At 34.8% G+C, this 17,136-nt stretch overlaps 1 protein-coding gene and 1 long non-coding RNA gene across 2 annotated transcripts; both read left to right on the forward strand.

Moving 5' to 3' along the window:
* Positions 1-1,204: 1,204 nt before the first annotated feature.
* On the forward strand, positions 1,205-9,432 carry LOC145242140 (uncharacterized). The gene is made up of 2 exons (XR_013862655.1): positions 1,205-1,544; positions 9,155-9,432. It is a non-coding gene; the product is annotated as an uncharacterized LOC145242140 (long non-coding RNA).
* Positions 9,433-11,870: 2,438 nt separating this feature from the next.
* LOC145242137 (uncharacterized) lies at positions 11,871-14,730 on the forward strand. Its single transcript, XM_080105072.1, has one exon. The coding sequence runs from the start codon at positions 12,002-12,004 to the stop codon at positions 14,522-14,524; it is 2,523 nt and encodes an 840-aa protein (XP_079961198.1). The 5' UTR covers positions 11,871-12,001; the 3' UTR covers positions 14,525-14,730.
* Positions 14,731-17,136: the final 2,406 nt, after the last annotated feature.

Below are 17,136 nucleotides of genomic sequence, written 5' to 3' on the forward strand. Positions count from 1 at the left end.
TGTTTCACAAAATTGGTGACGGATATAAATATTTCACATCCCTTGAACTCTGCAACGGCTATTGGCAAATCATCATCCTTTAACCATTTGTCCATTACTTTCACTTCACTAATCACCACAATGCCACATTTACTCTATAGACTACCTCATTTAAATATGCCCAATGGTTTAAAATGAATTTTATTTAGGAAAGATATTTACAATTTCATTGGAAAAAGATGGGGAGGGGGGGGAGGCAGAAGCAAGTTAGTAAGACCTTTTGAGCCCTTTCTAAGAGTGGGTCGCCTATTGTTCCTATTTACTTGCCTTCAACGAGGACAGAGTTAGGCACAAGATTCGTTTTATTTATTAATTGGAGAAAATTCCGCTCTTACAAAAAGGGGCACCCTGAATTAAGACAAAAATAAAAATTGTCTCAGTTTAGAAGGACTTGTCCTTAATGACCAAGGACAGAAAAGATTAAGAATAGCACTAGGATATATACTACACCTTTCTCCTAGCCACGAGATCGAACTGTTTTCCGTTTTTTTTTTTTTCTTTTTTTCTAGCTGAAGACAAGCAGATCAATATCTAAGTGATAGTGGGATTTAAAATAAGTGTGGTTTTCAAGAATGGATGGTGTTCTTCCAAATTAAGGAAGGCCAAGGAAAATAAATAAATAAAAGTGGGAGAGGGTATTTTGGAGGATCTCTTTTTCATTTTTACCAAATAGTGACCATTTATCAAGGCCAAAAGCCACTTGAGAATAAGGGTTAATGATATAGATTGATTGTCAGTTGAACGATGAGGAATATTATTAGACAACCAAAAATGATGAATGGAGCGAACACAATTTGATTTCTTAAAAGGACGGTTCATGACAAGTATTTGTTGACATTGGATTTTAAGATGACCCCCCTGTTGTAGTCTGCAAGGAAGCAGGCCTGTGGTAATATGTTCCACAGACGGGAAGTTCATGAAAAGAAACTCTGCTCATAGAAATTCTTCCTGACACTTGGCACATGGAGAAAGAAAATAAAGACGTTACCGGAACGGGGGAAGGGGTGAGTGGGTGGGGTACAGGACTCGTTCACTTAATGAACTAAGAGGCTACCTTAAATGGAGAAGGGTAGGGTCCAAAAGTATCCTAGAACCGCGTGTGCCATGGCAGACTTTAAATTATTGATTTGCAAAAAGTATAAAAATGACAGTTTAAATTTGGAGCAAATTAGACACAAGGCCATCAAAAGTGTGGGAAAATGGAAGCCATTGGTCATCTACTCTATTTGTCCATCAGTCACCACAATACCACATTTACTGAAGGCTATGATCCTAAACCAAATGACAGACAAAAAAAAACAAAAAAATGATAAACAATTTTTTTTTCTGTGTGGACATAATTCAGAGAGTTATCTGCCCCTTGTTCCTATCTGCACCGAGAAATTCTGGCCATCGAAAGACCCAAACTATTTTGAAAATACCGGAGTCCTTTTTGGCCCTTTTTTAAAAACTTACTTCTCTTCCCTGGCCAACGGTCAGGCTACAGCCAATGTATATTGATCGCGGTAAGTATTATCACTAACAATAACCGTGTAAGCAAAACACTATCATCATCATCATCGCTATAGTCACAACAGACACAATAAACAGTTTTTTCATTTTAACATAACAAAAACAGTGGAAGGAATTTTATGAAGAAAAAAAATCGGACCAACATTTTTTAGCGATTATTTGTTTTGATTGATATTTGCTTTAATTAAACGCGTTGATTTTATGCCAAACAATTTATACATCCTTACACCTGAATATTAAATAAGTTTTTTTTTTTTTATCATTGTTATTTTAATGATCTGTTTGGAACAGTCTAACAGAGACAAATATTAGACATTTTTAAAGAAAAAAAAAAAAAAAAAACTCTTTATATAAACCCTCCCTCCTCCAAAAATATGATTTTACCAAAATGACAACGATTCTTTCGAAGAAAGATTTACTGGCAAACGTTACTATTGGCGACATAAATAATAGCAAGAAACAAACATAAAAACAGAGGTTGGAAATTAGTCAAAAACGATTTATTTTTGGTTTACCTACCAATTTGTGACGTATTTGTGTTTTAAAAAGAAAAATGTCATGTTTAATAAAAACATTTGAAGTTACGTAATTATTAGTCGTGAATAAAGTAATAAGGGGTCGGGTGGGGTACCTTACTCCCAGCCAATAAGCAAGATGTGTGACGGTTCATTACTTTACTCATAACCAATAGTGCACTTAAAGGGACAGCCAGAATCTTAAAAAGATCTCTCGGTTTGAATATCTGAGTTAGCGGGTAAATGTTTGGCATCCGGTAGAATGCTCCATGCCCAGCTCGAACAAACTGATAAGAAAAATAACAAACAAACAAAAAAAGAAAGTTACAGAGCTGAAAAATTTCTAATCAAATAGTAAGGTTATCTTGAAGTTTTTAGCTTTAAAATGTTTGCTATTAAAAGACTAAAGAGCACCTTCTTCGGGGCAGGATCAAAGTGTAGTATCTGTTCTTCAGATGCTGCTGCAGTGCTGCACTACACTTTTTTGGTCTCGGTTAATGGAGGAGAAATCCTTCATGACTGATACATTTTTTTTATTTTTGTTACTGGTTTCCTCCCACATTAAAAACTGAGCTGATGTCTAACTCTGCCCTTGTGGGGAGGCAAGTAAACAAAAAAATTTTAAAAAGAGCAAATCAGTCTTAATTTTGGTACTTACGCAAAAAAATTTATTTTTAGATAGGATTTTCAAGTTATCTTTTGTCTATTAAATTGTTAGGTGAAAGTACAGAATAGTTAATTACAAAACGCCCTCCTCTCCCCATGTTAAAAATGGGATTCTAAATATGATGTAGTAAATAATAACGTTATTATTTCAGTAGGATCTGTTCTGCATAAGTAGCCTAGTTACTTGGTTCAATTAATGATTCATAAAATTAGAACTAATTTAATCAAGAAAATGTTGTTTCAATTGCAACAATCTTGAATATATAAAAAAAAAAAAAAAAATGTCGCTTGTGCATATTAGCAACCCCCGCAAATTAATTTAGAAAGCTATTCTTGATATGAGGAGAGGGGCAGCATCGTTAACTCCTCCCTTGTCGTGGATGGAATTCTCCTAAAATAAAAACAATTAATTTTCCAAAATATATTTGAAAAACTCTAGGTTCGGGTGCATCTCTATATATCTATAAAAGTGAGAATGTGTGTGTGTGTGTGTGAATGAGGACACTTCTCAACCTATGTACTCAACGAATTTTTGATCTACAGACTTGAAATTTGTTATACAGGGTATTCAGACATGTGGAAAACTTTCTAAATTGGTTTTCATCCAGAAAATAAGGGGCTGCTAAGGTATCAAAATTGAAAAATTGGTACGTGGAGTGTGGGGGGGGTCATTGGATTTTATCTGTTTGTCAACTGTTCCACGAATGTGCATGTGTGAATGATTCACATGACAGCTTCCTTATGTTAAAAATAAGTAGGTTTGAAAACACGTTTTAAAGATTGTGTCAAGCTGGCCTAATGGTTAGCGTACTTGGCTCACAGCCTTTAGGTTTTGGTTTCGATCTCAGCGCGAATATATTGTTTTTCTTATAAGAAGTGAACAGTTTAGAAAAAACATGATGCTCGCATACACGTCTCAGTTTCTGTATGAATAAAAAATATAATATTTATGTGTATTTTATGACCGGGCAATGCCAGGCGACCTGCTAGTAAACAATAAAACAGGTGTAGGAGGTAATAAAAATTATATGCAAAGGAAAAAAATAAATGAGAATATTTATGATTGACCAAAGATCCCGGGTTGCAATCTTCTGTATAAATAAAACTAGATGTATGTGTGTCTGTCTGTGTGTAAATATTTAACCGATAAACTCTTAAACTACTGTCACATAACACTGAAATTAATAGGAAATAGTAATCATACACCAAGGGTAATTTATAACGAGTATAATCTTTGTTTGGATGGATGAATAACACATACCTATATAAATGCAAACTGTTCATTTTTAACTTGCCGACATAATTTTACATTTTTCTGTGCATGCCCAAATTCAATTAATTTCTTCAAGTCGTTTAATATTAAAATTTTTTTACCTATCTCTTGGTATCTACATCAGTAGGGAGTGAAGCTGGAGCGCTAAATGTTTTTGTTTCGATTCTAGCTGATGGTACCCTACTCATTTTTTTTTAAAGACTTTTTCAATCACTACTATATATTAGGTACAATATAATATTCAATAGACAATTAGCTCTTTAATAATGAATAGGAAATCTGCATGAATTAAAATATATTTAAGTGTATTTTACGACCCAGCAAGACCGTTCCCTCCCCTGTTAGTTATATTAATAAAATTATGAAACAACTTCATGCGTGCATTTCTTGCGTCAACATAACATTAAGAATTATAACCACACATTGAATAACAGGTTACGTATTATTATTTTATTTATTATTAATGCATTATGGTAAAAATGCATTTTAGGTGCGTGAATTTAAATTGGTGGCATAGATAGGTCCTGAACTGTCATCTAGGCTTCAACCTCTGTCCCATCGACGAAATGTTGCATCCGTCTGCCTGTTCTACAAGTACTTTAATGGTGAATGCTCTGACGAACTACAAGCACTTGTACCCCCTCGACGTAAACATCCCCAACAAACCCGACAAGTAGCTAAATCCCACCCCTTCACAGTAGAGATCCCTAGGTGTAAGAAAGCCTTCTACTCTAATAGTTTCTTCCCCAGAATGGCTAAACTTTGGAACTCGCTTCTGGGATTCTGCTTTCCCAACTGTACTGACATGCAGAAGTTCAAGTGTAATGTGAACAGACATCTTGCTACTCATCTTCTTTCATAATACCCCTGCAACTTTTGTCCCCGATAGTAGCCCCCTATTTCAAAGTGGCACTGTGCCTTGTTTGGGGTGAAAATTAAATTAAAAAAATAAAAAGATGTCAATGGAGACCCAGTGGTCGTTAAAATTGATGAATCGAAGTATTTTCTGTGAAAGTACTTATCACAGAGGACAGTGGAGAGACGGCCATTTGGGTCTTTGGAGATATAGAACGTAATACAGGGAAGTGTTTTCTTATTGAGGTATTTGACTAATTGGTAGCTATGCTGGAACCACTCATTTATCATCTTATCTTGTCTGGCTTCTATAAAATCTGATGGTTGGTAAGCACATGCAAACATCGACCAGACTAGAGACCGAATGTATCTTCACTTGTTCATCAGCAACATTTTGTTGATCTAGACGTTCCAGACATCCACACCGAATACGTCGAGAACATGTGGATGCGTGTTAAACGAAAATTGTGCAAACAGTTTATCACATCCTGAGATTTTTTCATCTTATCTCCATAAATTTATTTTTCGCTATAGGTTTCATACCGAGGACTTGTTTCTTATTATACTAAAGATTATAGCTGACAATTATCCCTTCTAATCTTGTGTTTGGCTCTAATAATGTGAACTATAACATAAAGTAATAGCTTTTTATGGTTTTAAGTCTCTTAATTTACGCACCTAAAATGCACTTTTACCTCCATTATTTATTGAAATGAAAATGAAACTGCAAAATAAATCAACACTTGTGCAGTTTAATATCCCAAGCAATTTTAGCAAGCCATTCTTAACATCTTAACATTCTCAGAGAGAGGAACTTTGTTAACTCTTCCTTTGTGTGAACTGAATTCTCTTAAAATGAAAACAATTCATCCTCTTGCGGATGCTAAACTGCACTAGTGCCAATAAATCGAAACTGGGCATTTTGCAGTAAGAGCAATGAAACGAAAAAGTGATAAAATAAAAAAAAACAACAAATATATAACAAATAAAGGTAACCAAAGTCAAGATAAGTTACTCTTCTACCTATCTGCATAAGTTTTTGATGCTTTAACTTATTTTAAAGCGTTTATTCACATTGAGTGTTACATTAGAATAAGAAAAAATGGGTGCACATGAGACGGTTATCTTTGGAGTTTGGTAATAGCTCAAAAGTAAAAAATTAAACAAAATAATGGTAAAAACCCACCTAATAAGCGCCCTAGTGACATTTATTGCATGATTTTCTACTAGTATTTTGTTTAAGCCTAAAAAGCAAGTGATTCAGAGTACGGCAGGTGTTTCATCATCTGATTTTTGTATTTAAGGTGATACGAATGTCCTGGATTCCAAGGTGGGCAATACTAAGCAACATCGTATGGTGTTCTCTATGTAGTCTGATCCAATTGCAAGCATTCGAGGTAGGTGCTTCATGCACTTTTTTGGCTTGGATATCCATGCGTGTTGTTGCGTTGATGCAGGAGCTGGCACGCTGTACTCAACCAAACTGTCTGAGATGCTAAAATTCCACTAATACCAAGCTTCTGATTGAGAGCATGACTAAACGGATTTTTTCCTTTCGTTTTCTGTTGTTCATTATTTGATGAAGGATATTCACCTATTAATTTATATTAATTTATTTTATTTCGGACTATTAGTCTCATCTTTATTAGTTGTTGTTTTTCATCTTTTATTGGTTTGTTTATTCACAACGTTTTGGCCAACTAATTCCTCTGGCCTTCGTCAGGTGGTAACCGCGACAGATAGGAACTTCGAATCTCCTAACTGCATTCTCAGCCATCACTGCCATCCGTAGTTGTTGTCGTCCCACCACATTTTGGCCAATTAACCTCTGGCACGATTTGGGTGGGATTGAAACCGCTATCTTCAGACAATGTTCATCTGGAACTGTAGAGATTCAACGTCTCTATCAACTGCGCCACGGGCCCCGAAGGGCGATCAAGGTTGGATTCTTTGATCTTATAAATCCACGTTTATTTATTATCTGATCTTCCATAGTCAGGTCCGTACCGATTGGTATATATATTATTCCTTAATCGGAATTCATTTTTGAGATGAGCATTATATATATTAATTTTATTAATTTATTTTATTTCGGACTATTAGTCTCATCTTTATTAGTTGTTGTTTTTCATCTTTTATTGGTTTTGTTTATTCACAACGTTTCGGCCAACTATCCTTCTGGCCTTCGTCAGGTGGTAATCGCGACGGATAGGAACTTTGAATCTCCTAACTGCATTCTCAGAGGAATAGTTGGCCGAAATGTTGTGAATAAACAAACCAATAAAAGATGAAAAACAACAACTAATAAAGATGAGACTAATAGTCCGAAATAAAATAAATTAATATATATAATGCTCATCTCAAAAATGAATTCCAATTAAGGAAGGATATTCACCTAGTCGCACATCTTTAAACAGTTTCTAATCCTTCAATATTTTGAATAAGATAGGGATTACAAACTGATGATGCAAAATCGCACCTAAAATGCGCTTTTGCCTTCATGGTTACACTGTAGATGTATAATACATTTTCAAATAGATGGCTGGAAAGCGGCTGATAAAGGTCTTCTTGGCAATTTAACCCTCTATGACTTGAATTATGATGTAGGTGATTAAAAAAACATTTGTTAATTTTAGTTAGTTTAAAGAATAATGATACTATGATTGTCTTCAAACTGGAAAAATTATGAAGTTCAATAGTTAAACTACCACTGAGAATTTTTACATTTCATAAACTTAACTTGATTATTATCCATAGTGCTTGAAAAAAGTGTTTATGACAAACAAAATCCTCCGCTTTCTGAGACAGATAGCAGCTTACTGAATGTAAGCAATGGACAGTTGCAATCTGGAGGTGTCTAGCATCTACCCACATACTGAACTAATACGTACAAGGCGTATTTGAATCAATTCCCACTTTATTTATGTTGTTATATTCATTTATTTACGACTGAACAAATTAGTTCAACCATATCATAAAGGGTAAAAGATGTATTTTGTCAAATTGCAAATTGCTGTCGACAGTTAACGCCCAGATCACGTTAACAAGATTTCTTGATATTCATAAAGTGCTTCCCTACTTGACAACAATCGCCGACCTCAACATTGTATCCCATGGTTTCCTTCTCCTTCGTCTTCTTTTCTCATTCTGGCCATGTTGTTGACTCTTACAGCAATGGTTCGCAGGTATAAAATAATAAACAACACAAGAGAAAACACAAACTCCGACACATTCTGCAAATATCAGTTGCATCTTGGGTGTGTGTGTGACACCATCGACCTTATAAATGATAACGTTACCATCTTATCTGTTGAGGCCTTTTTGTCATAAGTTGACCTATTCATCTTGATCTGCTCTGAGCCCCAACCTGCCTTCAACTGTCTCCAATTGAAACTATTCTCAACTGTCATAAACTTGAAACTGTCCATAAACTGTTGCAAAATTTACTGTCTGTAAATTAACTCTAAATATATCAACCTCTATGTCCCATTATTTGTCAGCCACACTTTGATTAACTATCCTATTTCAAACAGCCTTTGTGTATCTTAGTGAACCACTATCTCTCCATTGTCTTTCTACTAACCTCATTTCCTATACCTTTGTTATGCTGAACAAATATTTCTTCTTTTATGTTATAGTTTTTCCTCAAATTATTTGGATTCACCGGACCACTGTTCTCATCCCGAGTGTGATTTTCACGTTTCGGTCAGTGTAACCTCCGACCTTCTTCAGGTGTATCTTATCGAACTCGAGAATGTTTCTGTCAAACTCAAGAATTTGGACGGAATTTCGAGCAAAACCCTTTATTTACGTCACGAGGGTAGCATGTTCTTGTTCTGTCAGCCATGATTGGATAGTCGTCCTAAGTAATTCGCAATTGTATTTTTCGATCGCCCACATTGAGGATTGAAGATACACCTGAAGAAGGCCAGAGGTTACATCAACCGAAACGTTGTAAAAATCATACTCAAATTTCGGTCTATTAACAAAGAAGCACCCTCAATTTGATATTTGTTTACACTTTACAAAGATCTACTTTAAAATTTATTAGATATCATCAAAATACAAATCTGATTCGGGATATTTAGTCACAGATGTATTGATACTATTACTAATTATTAAGAAGCCATTTTGTTTTAGAAGTATTAAGTGAGATACTTAAGTTGGAACGGAAAAATATTAAAAATAAATATTCACAAACCGAAACATTCAAACCGTGCTCCCCTCCGCCTCCCAATTATTTTTTTCCTGTTTCTATTGTTTTAAGTAAATTTTCTTTCTTCTTGTTTCCCAGTGTTGTTACGTGACATCCAACTTGCTGCAATGGGAAAGAAACATAGCCTCTGAAAATGAAGATATCAGAACAGTCAATTTGCCATCTGACTGCAGCCATTGATATGGGATTTCTTTAACACTGTAACATCTGAAAAAAAAAAAAAAAAAAAGCTCCAAAAGACATCATTTCAGCAAGAAAAGCTGTTCATCAAAAAAAAAAAAAAAGAAAAAGAAAAAAGAAGTAAAACAGAAAGAAAACCATCCAACAAATCCGGTGCCTAGAATAACATGATACATCATATCATAGATGTTTATACTAATATGATTATGAAGCTTCTTTTATGCAATGGATATAAATATATAAAGTGAAGAAGAACCCCCACGCCTCTGTATTTATATGATTATTAACATTTTTACTACAAGTTAGATAATTAAGCTGTTTTCTCACTCATTTATGTCAGTTATTATTAGGTCAAAAATTATTTTCAATCAATTACATCAATTTTAATATTTAATCCTGATCAGTATTTTAAAAAAAAATCATATTTAGAAAAGTGTGGCAGAATTTTTACTCTCACAGTCAGAAAGCCTTATACTGTCACCCAAACCACAGAGTACTAATTTAATAAAATATTTTTTTTTTTATTATACACCATTTAAGACAGTCTAGTTTATCTATATGGCATAATCACGTTGACACTGGTTCCGACTAGATCACTGAAGTTAAGCAACAGTGAGCCTGGCCAAGACTAAAAACGTGTGACCATTTAGAAATATTAATGCTGTATGTGTTCTTCACTTATCGCAGCATTGTTTCCAGTCATCTTGGACTTTTCATTGCCATTGGAATCAAGCAGTGCCGATTTAGTAGAGGTGTGGTTGAAGATTGTGCAACCCTTGCTCCACAATTATAAACGCAGCTACACTTAGTGAATATCTATTGTCTCTCAAGACTGAACGTAAGCAATGACGTGTTTATCTATTTAATAGCGTTATCATTTCATATTTAGCTTTGTGGGATAATCAGTTAGCTTGTCATAGTTAGAGACAGTGATTGTGAGTTCAAACCTCACCAGGGCATAATTATTTTAACTTTGATTTTGTCCACAATTACAATATTAAGCTGATTGTTCAACAAATCAATATTGAACTGGAATAAATTTTAAATAGCAAAACAATAACACAAACAAGGCATATCCTCATCCAAATAAAAGTTTCCAATCATTTTTAGATTAATTTAATTTATAGACAACCAAGGCTACCCGGCATTGCCTAGAACTATTAAAAATAACAGAAAAGGTTTAAAAGTGTGGGCAACATATTTATATTAAAACTTTTATCTTTTTTTTTTTTTTTTACATAAGCATCATCACTTATCAAGGCCCAGAAGCCACTCGAGGATAAGGGTTAAAGAGTTTACAGTAGTCAATTGGACAATATAGTAATCGTTAATAATCTTACTCCATCTCTTTATCTTCTCCCTTTTCCTCTTCCTCATCTTTCCCCATCCCTCGTACTCACTCCTCCTTCACTTCTCCTTTATATAATAGATAACATTGGAAATGGCTGAAAAAGAAAGCAACCTTCCTCTGACGGAACCTGGTCCAGTTGACACCTAAAGAATGCATAAATTTTTATTTTTAGATATTATACATCCGGGGCAATGCCGGCTAAGAAAATATAAACTTTGTGAATACTTGGTTAGTAGTTTTAGACTTTTAGCTGGACATACACACAGACAACTGCTCTTTATGTAATAGATGGAAAATAGTAGATTATATAAGATGTGCAAATTTTTTTACGTGTGTTCATAAAGAGTCGGGTAGAAAGCCGTTCTAATTTAATTTCCAAAAGAATAGGGAAAGACTAGAGAGAGAGAAAGAGACTGGAAAGGAAGAGAAGAAATCATCTCCCACTAGATTGTGAAGTTAGTTTTGTACTCTGCCAAGACTAGGAAAGAGTGCTCTGAGTGGCAACACCCTAGATGTGGCAGCAATACTCCGTTCTTGGTCCAAATCTGACTCTTCTAGAAGTAGACAATTGCATTAGGAGTCAGACACTTTCTGGAGTGGTAGATTGACATAACTGAAGTTATGGGCTTATAAAAAGTTTTAATCATGTAGAGTTAAAGGAAAAAAATGTATGTCATTTCGTTTCTCTTACTTACGGTTTGAAGCTCATTAAAATTCAACTTCAACAATATACCGTGGGGAGGAGAGGCAGGTGGGGGAGTCAAACTTCCCTAAAAGACCGCTTTGAAAAGTGCAAATTCAATGTAATCAAAAATGTAGTGTTATATAAAGAAAATTATGTAAAAATATAGATTATATAACTTAAGTTACGGACATGAAAAACTTTGTTGTGCATATTTAGCAGACAGACAGACAAACAATTTTCATCTTTTATAGATATAGAAGATTATAATCTTGCAATATTTTACTTGAATAGATACTAGTTTTATAACGAGGTGTTGCTTGAGAATCTTTTTTACTATAATTTTTTTTTCGCTACTTTTTTAATATCATGTCAATGTTGTTTAATTAGGATTTTGAAATTTTAATTATAATTATAACATTATAGTTTGGCCATTAAAATATTAATTGAATCGAATTGTCATTAAAATAGAACTAATTGTTAATGTAAAGTTGTTTTAATCTAAATGAAATGATCAAATGCAAATAGTTACCAAAGTTGAGGATTTGGTAAGAATTTAAAAGCCAAAAGTAAAGAATTCTAAGGATGAATTTGTTTCTAGCAGATCATATATTGCAGAGGACAATGATTATCAATTTCTTATAAATATTTTAATCCTTGCTTGGATTACTGGTTTCTTGCCTAAAATTACTGTACACTCTGTTTTGCTAAAATGTATGCATTCCCGTCACTGTACGCGATGGGAAATCACCAGTTCAACCTAAGCTCGACTGGTGTACTACCCACACCAGCTTTGAAAACCAACAGCGGCAGTCAGCAGTCGCATCTTCATTCGCAGCATTACCATCATTCGCAGCATCACCAATTGCAGCCGATCCAGTCGGTTTCTTCGAAGGACAGATTAAATAACAAAAATGACAAGGAGGACCATCACCAGCACGTCCCCACTCAACAGCAGCACGAACGTGAATCTGATTCATGTATTCATCCGCAAAGTTTGACAAATCCAACACTATCACCAGAAAACCAATCACATAGCCCGTCATCTGAGGCTAAGACGTTTGAAAATCCATCGAATCAACTGGTCGCCATGGTTACCCATGAAAGCAACCATCATCACCATGACCATACAAATAAAAGCATCATCACCAACGGTAACAACAACAATATTAAGCCTTACAAATGTCAGGTATGTCGTAAAGCATTCTCCCGTCGATCAACGTTCAACACGCACGAACAGACGCAAGATTCCGAGAAGCATTTCAGTTGCACGTTCTGCGCAAAGGCGTTCCCAAAACGCGACCGGCTACGCTCGCATGAGCTGACTCACACGGGCCTGCGACCTTTCGTGTGTCCCGACTGCCCACGGTCGTTCGGCCAGCGGACGTCGCTCGACAACCACCGGCGAACGCACTCCGGGGAGAGGCCCTACCGCTGCCCGTACTGCACGAAGTCGTTCGCCCAACGTGCCAACCTCGACAACCATAAACGAACCCACACAGGCGAGAGACCCTTTGGCTGTTTCTTCTGCAGCAAAAGCTTCTCGCAGAGAGCAACGCTAATAAATCATGAACGAACGCACTTTACAAATAAATTCAATCCGGGTAACATTATTAATAAGACAAATGATAATAATGATACTAGTTATAATGATCGTTGCAATATCAACAGTAACAATTATAAAAATAGTAATAATGCTCATACTACTACTATTACTACTACTACTACCACTACAAACTGTGTCTTTCCTGGTCCTGATATGGTTGTATTTCCACCTAGACCGGGATTAATAAACGTCAATAATAATAATAATACTAATAGTAGTAGTAGTAGTAGTAATGTCCCTAATTCCGAACAACGTTTTCCCACTTCCCCTGTACCGTCGGCACGTCATAATCCATGTATATTGAATAAGAATTACAACATTAGCTACCAGTCAACATCCAGCCAGCCTGACACTAGTAGGTGTCCAACTCCGTCTCCTGAGACTCCGTCTGAAGTTTCTCATAAAGACATCAATAAAAACAGATGCACTGTTGAAAGGGCAAATGTCGCCGTCAAAAAACTTGCTCTTAATTCATGCAATGAAGACGATGAAAAACCCAGTAACCGAAAAGATGACAAATTAAATGACGAAGGAGGAGGTGGCCTTGAGGATTTGGGGTCGGAGTCAGGGTCGACTCCGTCAGCACAGTTTGGTTTTTGTGCATCGAGTAGCCCCTTTGCTGGCTACTATAGTCACTCCAACCAGCATCTCGTTGCTTCGTTGAATGTGGTTGATTCGCTTGAGCAGCGGATCCATGCGCGCAGCCTACGGACTTTTGACTGCTCCATCTGTAGTAAGGTGTTCTCGCAGAAGGCAAGCCTTGACAATCATCTACGAACGCATACTGGTGTCAAACCTTTCACGTGCAACTTTTGCTGCAAATCGTTTACACAGCGTGCGAGCTTGGACAACCATCGGCGTATTCATACTGGGGAGAAGCCCTTTCATTGCGAGATTTGTCAACGTGCCTTCTCGCAGAGGGCCACGCTCAAGAACCACGTGAGGACCCATGCGAACAGCGCAATGAAAGCATTTAACAAACACGCGGCGGCTAAGGAAACAAGCGACAGATCAGAGAGTGAACCCACACATGAAGATGTGGGTGAAACCGATGATGGCACCGGTAATTGTACCAGTACTGGTAACAGAAATGGTAGCAAAGTTATATCCGACGTCTCAGCCCCGCAGGATATGTTATCAAAAGGGGAGAGACGGAACAAAGCCCCGCAATCAAACCATCATTATTATCAGCAACAGCAGCATCATATTCACCACAATAAATCCTCCCAGCATCAGCAGCATCACAGCCATCATCATTCTCACACTCACCAACCGTCTATAGAAGGTCATCACCACCATCACCAACACCAACACCAACACCAAAATGGAAACCACCGCCATCCCCACTCTACCAGTAGCCACAAACCTCATGAATTAAAACCGCCAACTTTGAAACAGCAGTCATCCTCTATCATCTCCAAATGGGTAACGTCGACTTGTCTCCAACAACGAACTTCGCAAATTCCAGAGAACAGCTTTGGATGGTCATCATCATCGTCAGTAGCAACAGTACCGTCATCTACATCATCGTCAGCATCACTTGTTCCGCGCTGGAGTTCTAGCTGGATTGACAACTCTTCAGGTTTTCTTCCGTATTCAGTCCCGCAAAGTAAACGTGATCTTTGTTGAACAATATTGAGATAAACAAATTGTTATCGACGCAGATTGTCGGCAACAAAAAAAAAAAATATGAATACACCGAGGCTTTAAAAACGAAAATTGGTTGCAAATTTCCTGGCATTGCCTGAGAATGTTTTTGATTCCTATTTGTCTTCTTTTTTTTTTTTAAATATGCCCTTTTTTATTTCCTCCCCCAAATACTATTTTTTTTTTTTGTTCTAATCAAAGAGAAATAACTTTGTATGGACGAATATAGTATTACATCCTTTTTTTTATTTTTAATGACAATCAATAAAAAATAATTCTGATCTGGACAAATTATTTTTGGAAAGGAATTAAGTTTTAAAAAATAACTCTGTATGAACAAATATCATGTTACATCTATTTTTAATTTTAAATGACGATCATTAGAAAATAATTTTGATCTGGACAAAGTATTTTCTGGGAGGAATTAAATCAAAGAGAAATAACTTTGTATAGACGAATAAAGTGATACATTCTTTTTTTGTAATGACGATCATTAGAAAATAATTTTGATCTGGACAAAGTATTTTCTGGGAGGAATTAAATCAAAGAGAAATAACTTTGTATAGACGAATAAAGTGATACATTCTTTTTTTGTAATGATGGTCATTAGAAAATAATTTTGATCTGGACAAAGTATTTTCTGGGAGGAATTAAATCAAAGAGAAATAACTTTGTATAGACGAATAAAGTGATACATTCTTTTTTTGTAATGACGATCATTAGAAAATAATTTTGATCTGGACAAAGTATTTTCTGGGAGGAATTAAATCAAAGAGAAATAACTTTGTATAGACGAATAAAGTGATACATTCTTTTTTTGTAATGATGATCATTAGAAAATAATTTTGATCTGGACAAAGTATTTTCTGGGAGGAATTAAATCAAAGAGAAATAACTTTGTATAGACGAATAAAGTGATACATTCTTTTTTTGTAATGATGGTCATTAGAAAATAATTTTGATCTGGACAAAGTATTTTCTGGGAGGAATTAAATCAAAGAGAAATAACTTTGTATAGACGAATAAAGTGATACATTCTTTTTTTGTAATGATGGTCATTAGAAAATAATTTTGATCTGGACAAAGTATTTTCTGGGAGGAATTAAATCAAAGAGAAATAACTTTGTATAGACGAATAAAGTGATACATTCTTTTTTTGTAATGACGATCATTAGAAAATAATTTTGATCTGGACAAAGTATTTTCTGGGAGGAATTAAATCAAAGAGAAATAACTTTGTATAGACGAATAAAGTGATACATTCTTTTTTTGTAATGATGGTCATTAGAAAATAATTTTGATCTGGACAAAGTATTTTCTGGGAGGAATTAAATCAAAGAGAAATAACTTTGTATAGACGAATAAAGTGATACATTCTTTTTTTGTAATGATGGTCATTAGAAAATAATTTTGATCTGGACAAAGTATTTTCTGGGAGGAATTAAATCAAAGAGAAATAACTTTGTATAGACGAATAAAGTGATACATTCTTTTTTTGTAATGACGATCATTAGAAAATAATTTTGATCTGGACAAAGTATTTTCTGGGAGGAATTAAATCAAAGAGAAATAACTTTGTATAGACGAATAAAGTGATACATTCTTTTTTTGTAATGACGATCATTAGAAAATAATTTTGATCTGGACAAAGTATTTTCTGGGAGGAATTAAATCAAAGAGAAATAACTTTGTATAGACGAATAAAGTGATACATTCTTTTTTTGTAATGACGATCATTAGAAAATAATTTTGATCTGGACAAAGTATTTTCTGGGAGGAATTAAATCAAAGAGAAATAACTTTGTATAGACGAATAAAGTGATACATTCTTTTTTTGTAATGATGGTCATTAGAAAATAATTTTGATCTGGACAAAGTATTTTCTGGGAGGAATTAAATCAAAGAGAAATAACTTTGTATAGACGAATAAAGTGATACATCCTTTTTTTGTAATGATGATCATTAGAAAATAATTTTGATCTGGACAAAGTATTTTCTGGGAGGAATTAAATCAAAGAGAAATAACTTTGTATAGACGAATAAAGTGATACATCCTTTTTTTGTAATGATGATCATTAGAAAATAATTTTGATCTGGACAAAGTATTTTCTGGGAGGAATTAAATCAAAGAGAAATAACTTTGTATAGACGAATAAAGTGATACATCCTTTTTTTGTAATGATGGTCATTAGAAAATAATTTTGATCTGGACAAAGTATTTTCTGGGAGGAATTAAATCAAAGAGAAATAACTTTGTATAGACGAATAAAGTGATACATTCTTTTTTTGTAATGATGGTCATTAGAAAATAATTTTGATCTGGACAAAGTATTTTCTGGGAGGAATTAAATCAAAGAGAAATAACTTTGTATAGACGAATAAAGTGATACATCCTTTTTTTGTAATGATGGTCATTAGAAAATAATTTTGATCTGGACAAAGTATTTTCTGGGAGGAATTAAATCAAAGAGAAATAACTTTGTATAGACGAATAAAGTGATACATCCTTTTTTTGTAATGACGGTCATTAGAAAATAATTTTGATCTGGACAAAGTATTTTCTGGGAGGAATTAAATCAAAGAGAAATAACTTT

The sequence above is a fragment of the Euprymna scolopes genome, chromosome 21, assembly GCF_053919585.1.
Source record: "Euprymna scolopes isolate OS-2025 chromosome 21, ASM5391958v1, whole genome shotgun sequence".
NCBI classification, from domain to species: domain Eukaryota; kingdom Metazoa; phylum Mollusca; class Cephalopoda; order Sepiida; family Sepiolidae; genus Euprymna; species Euprymna scolopes.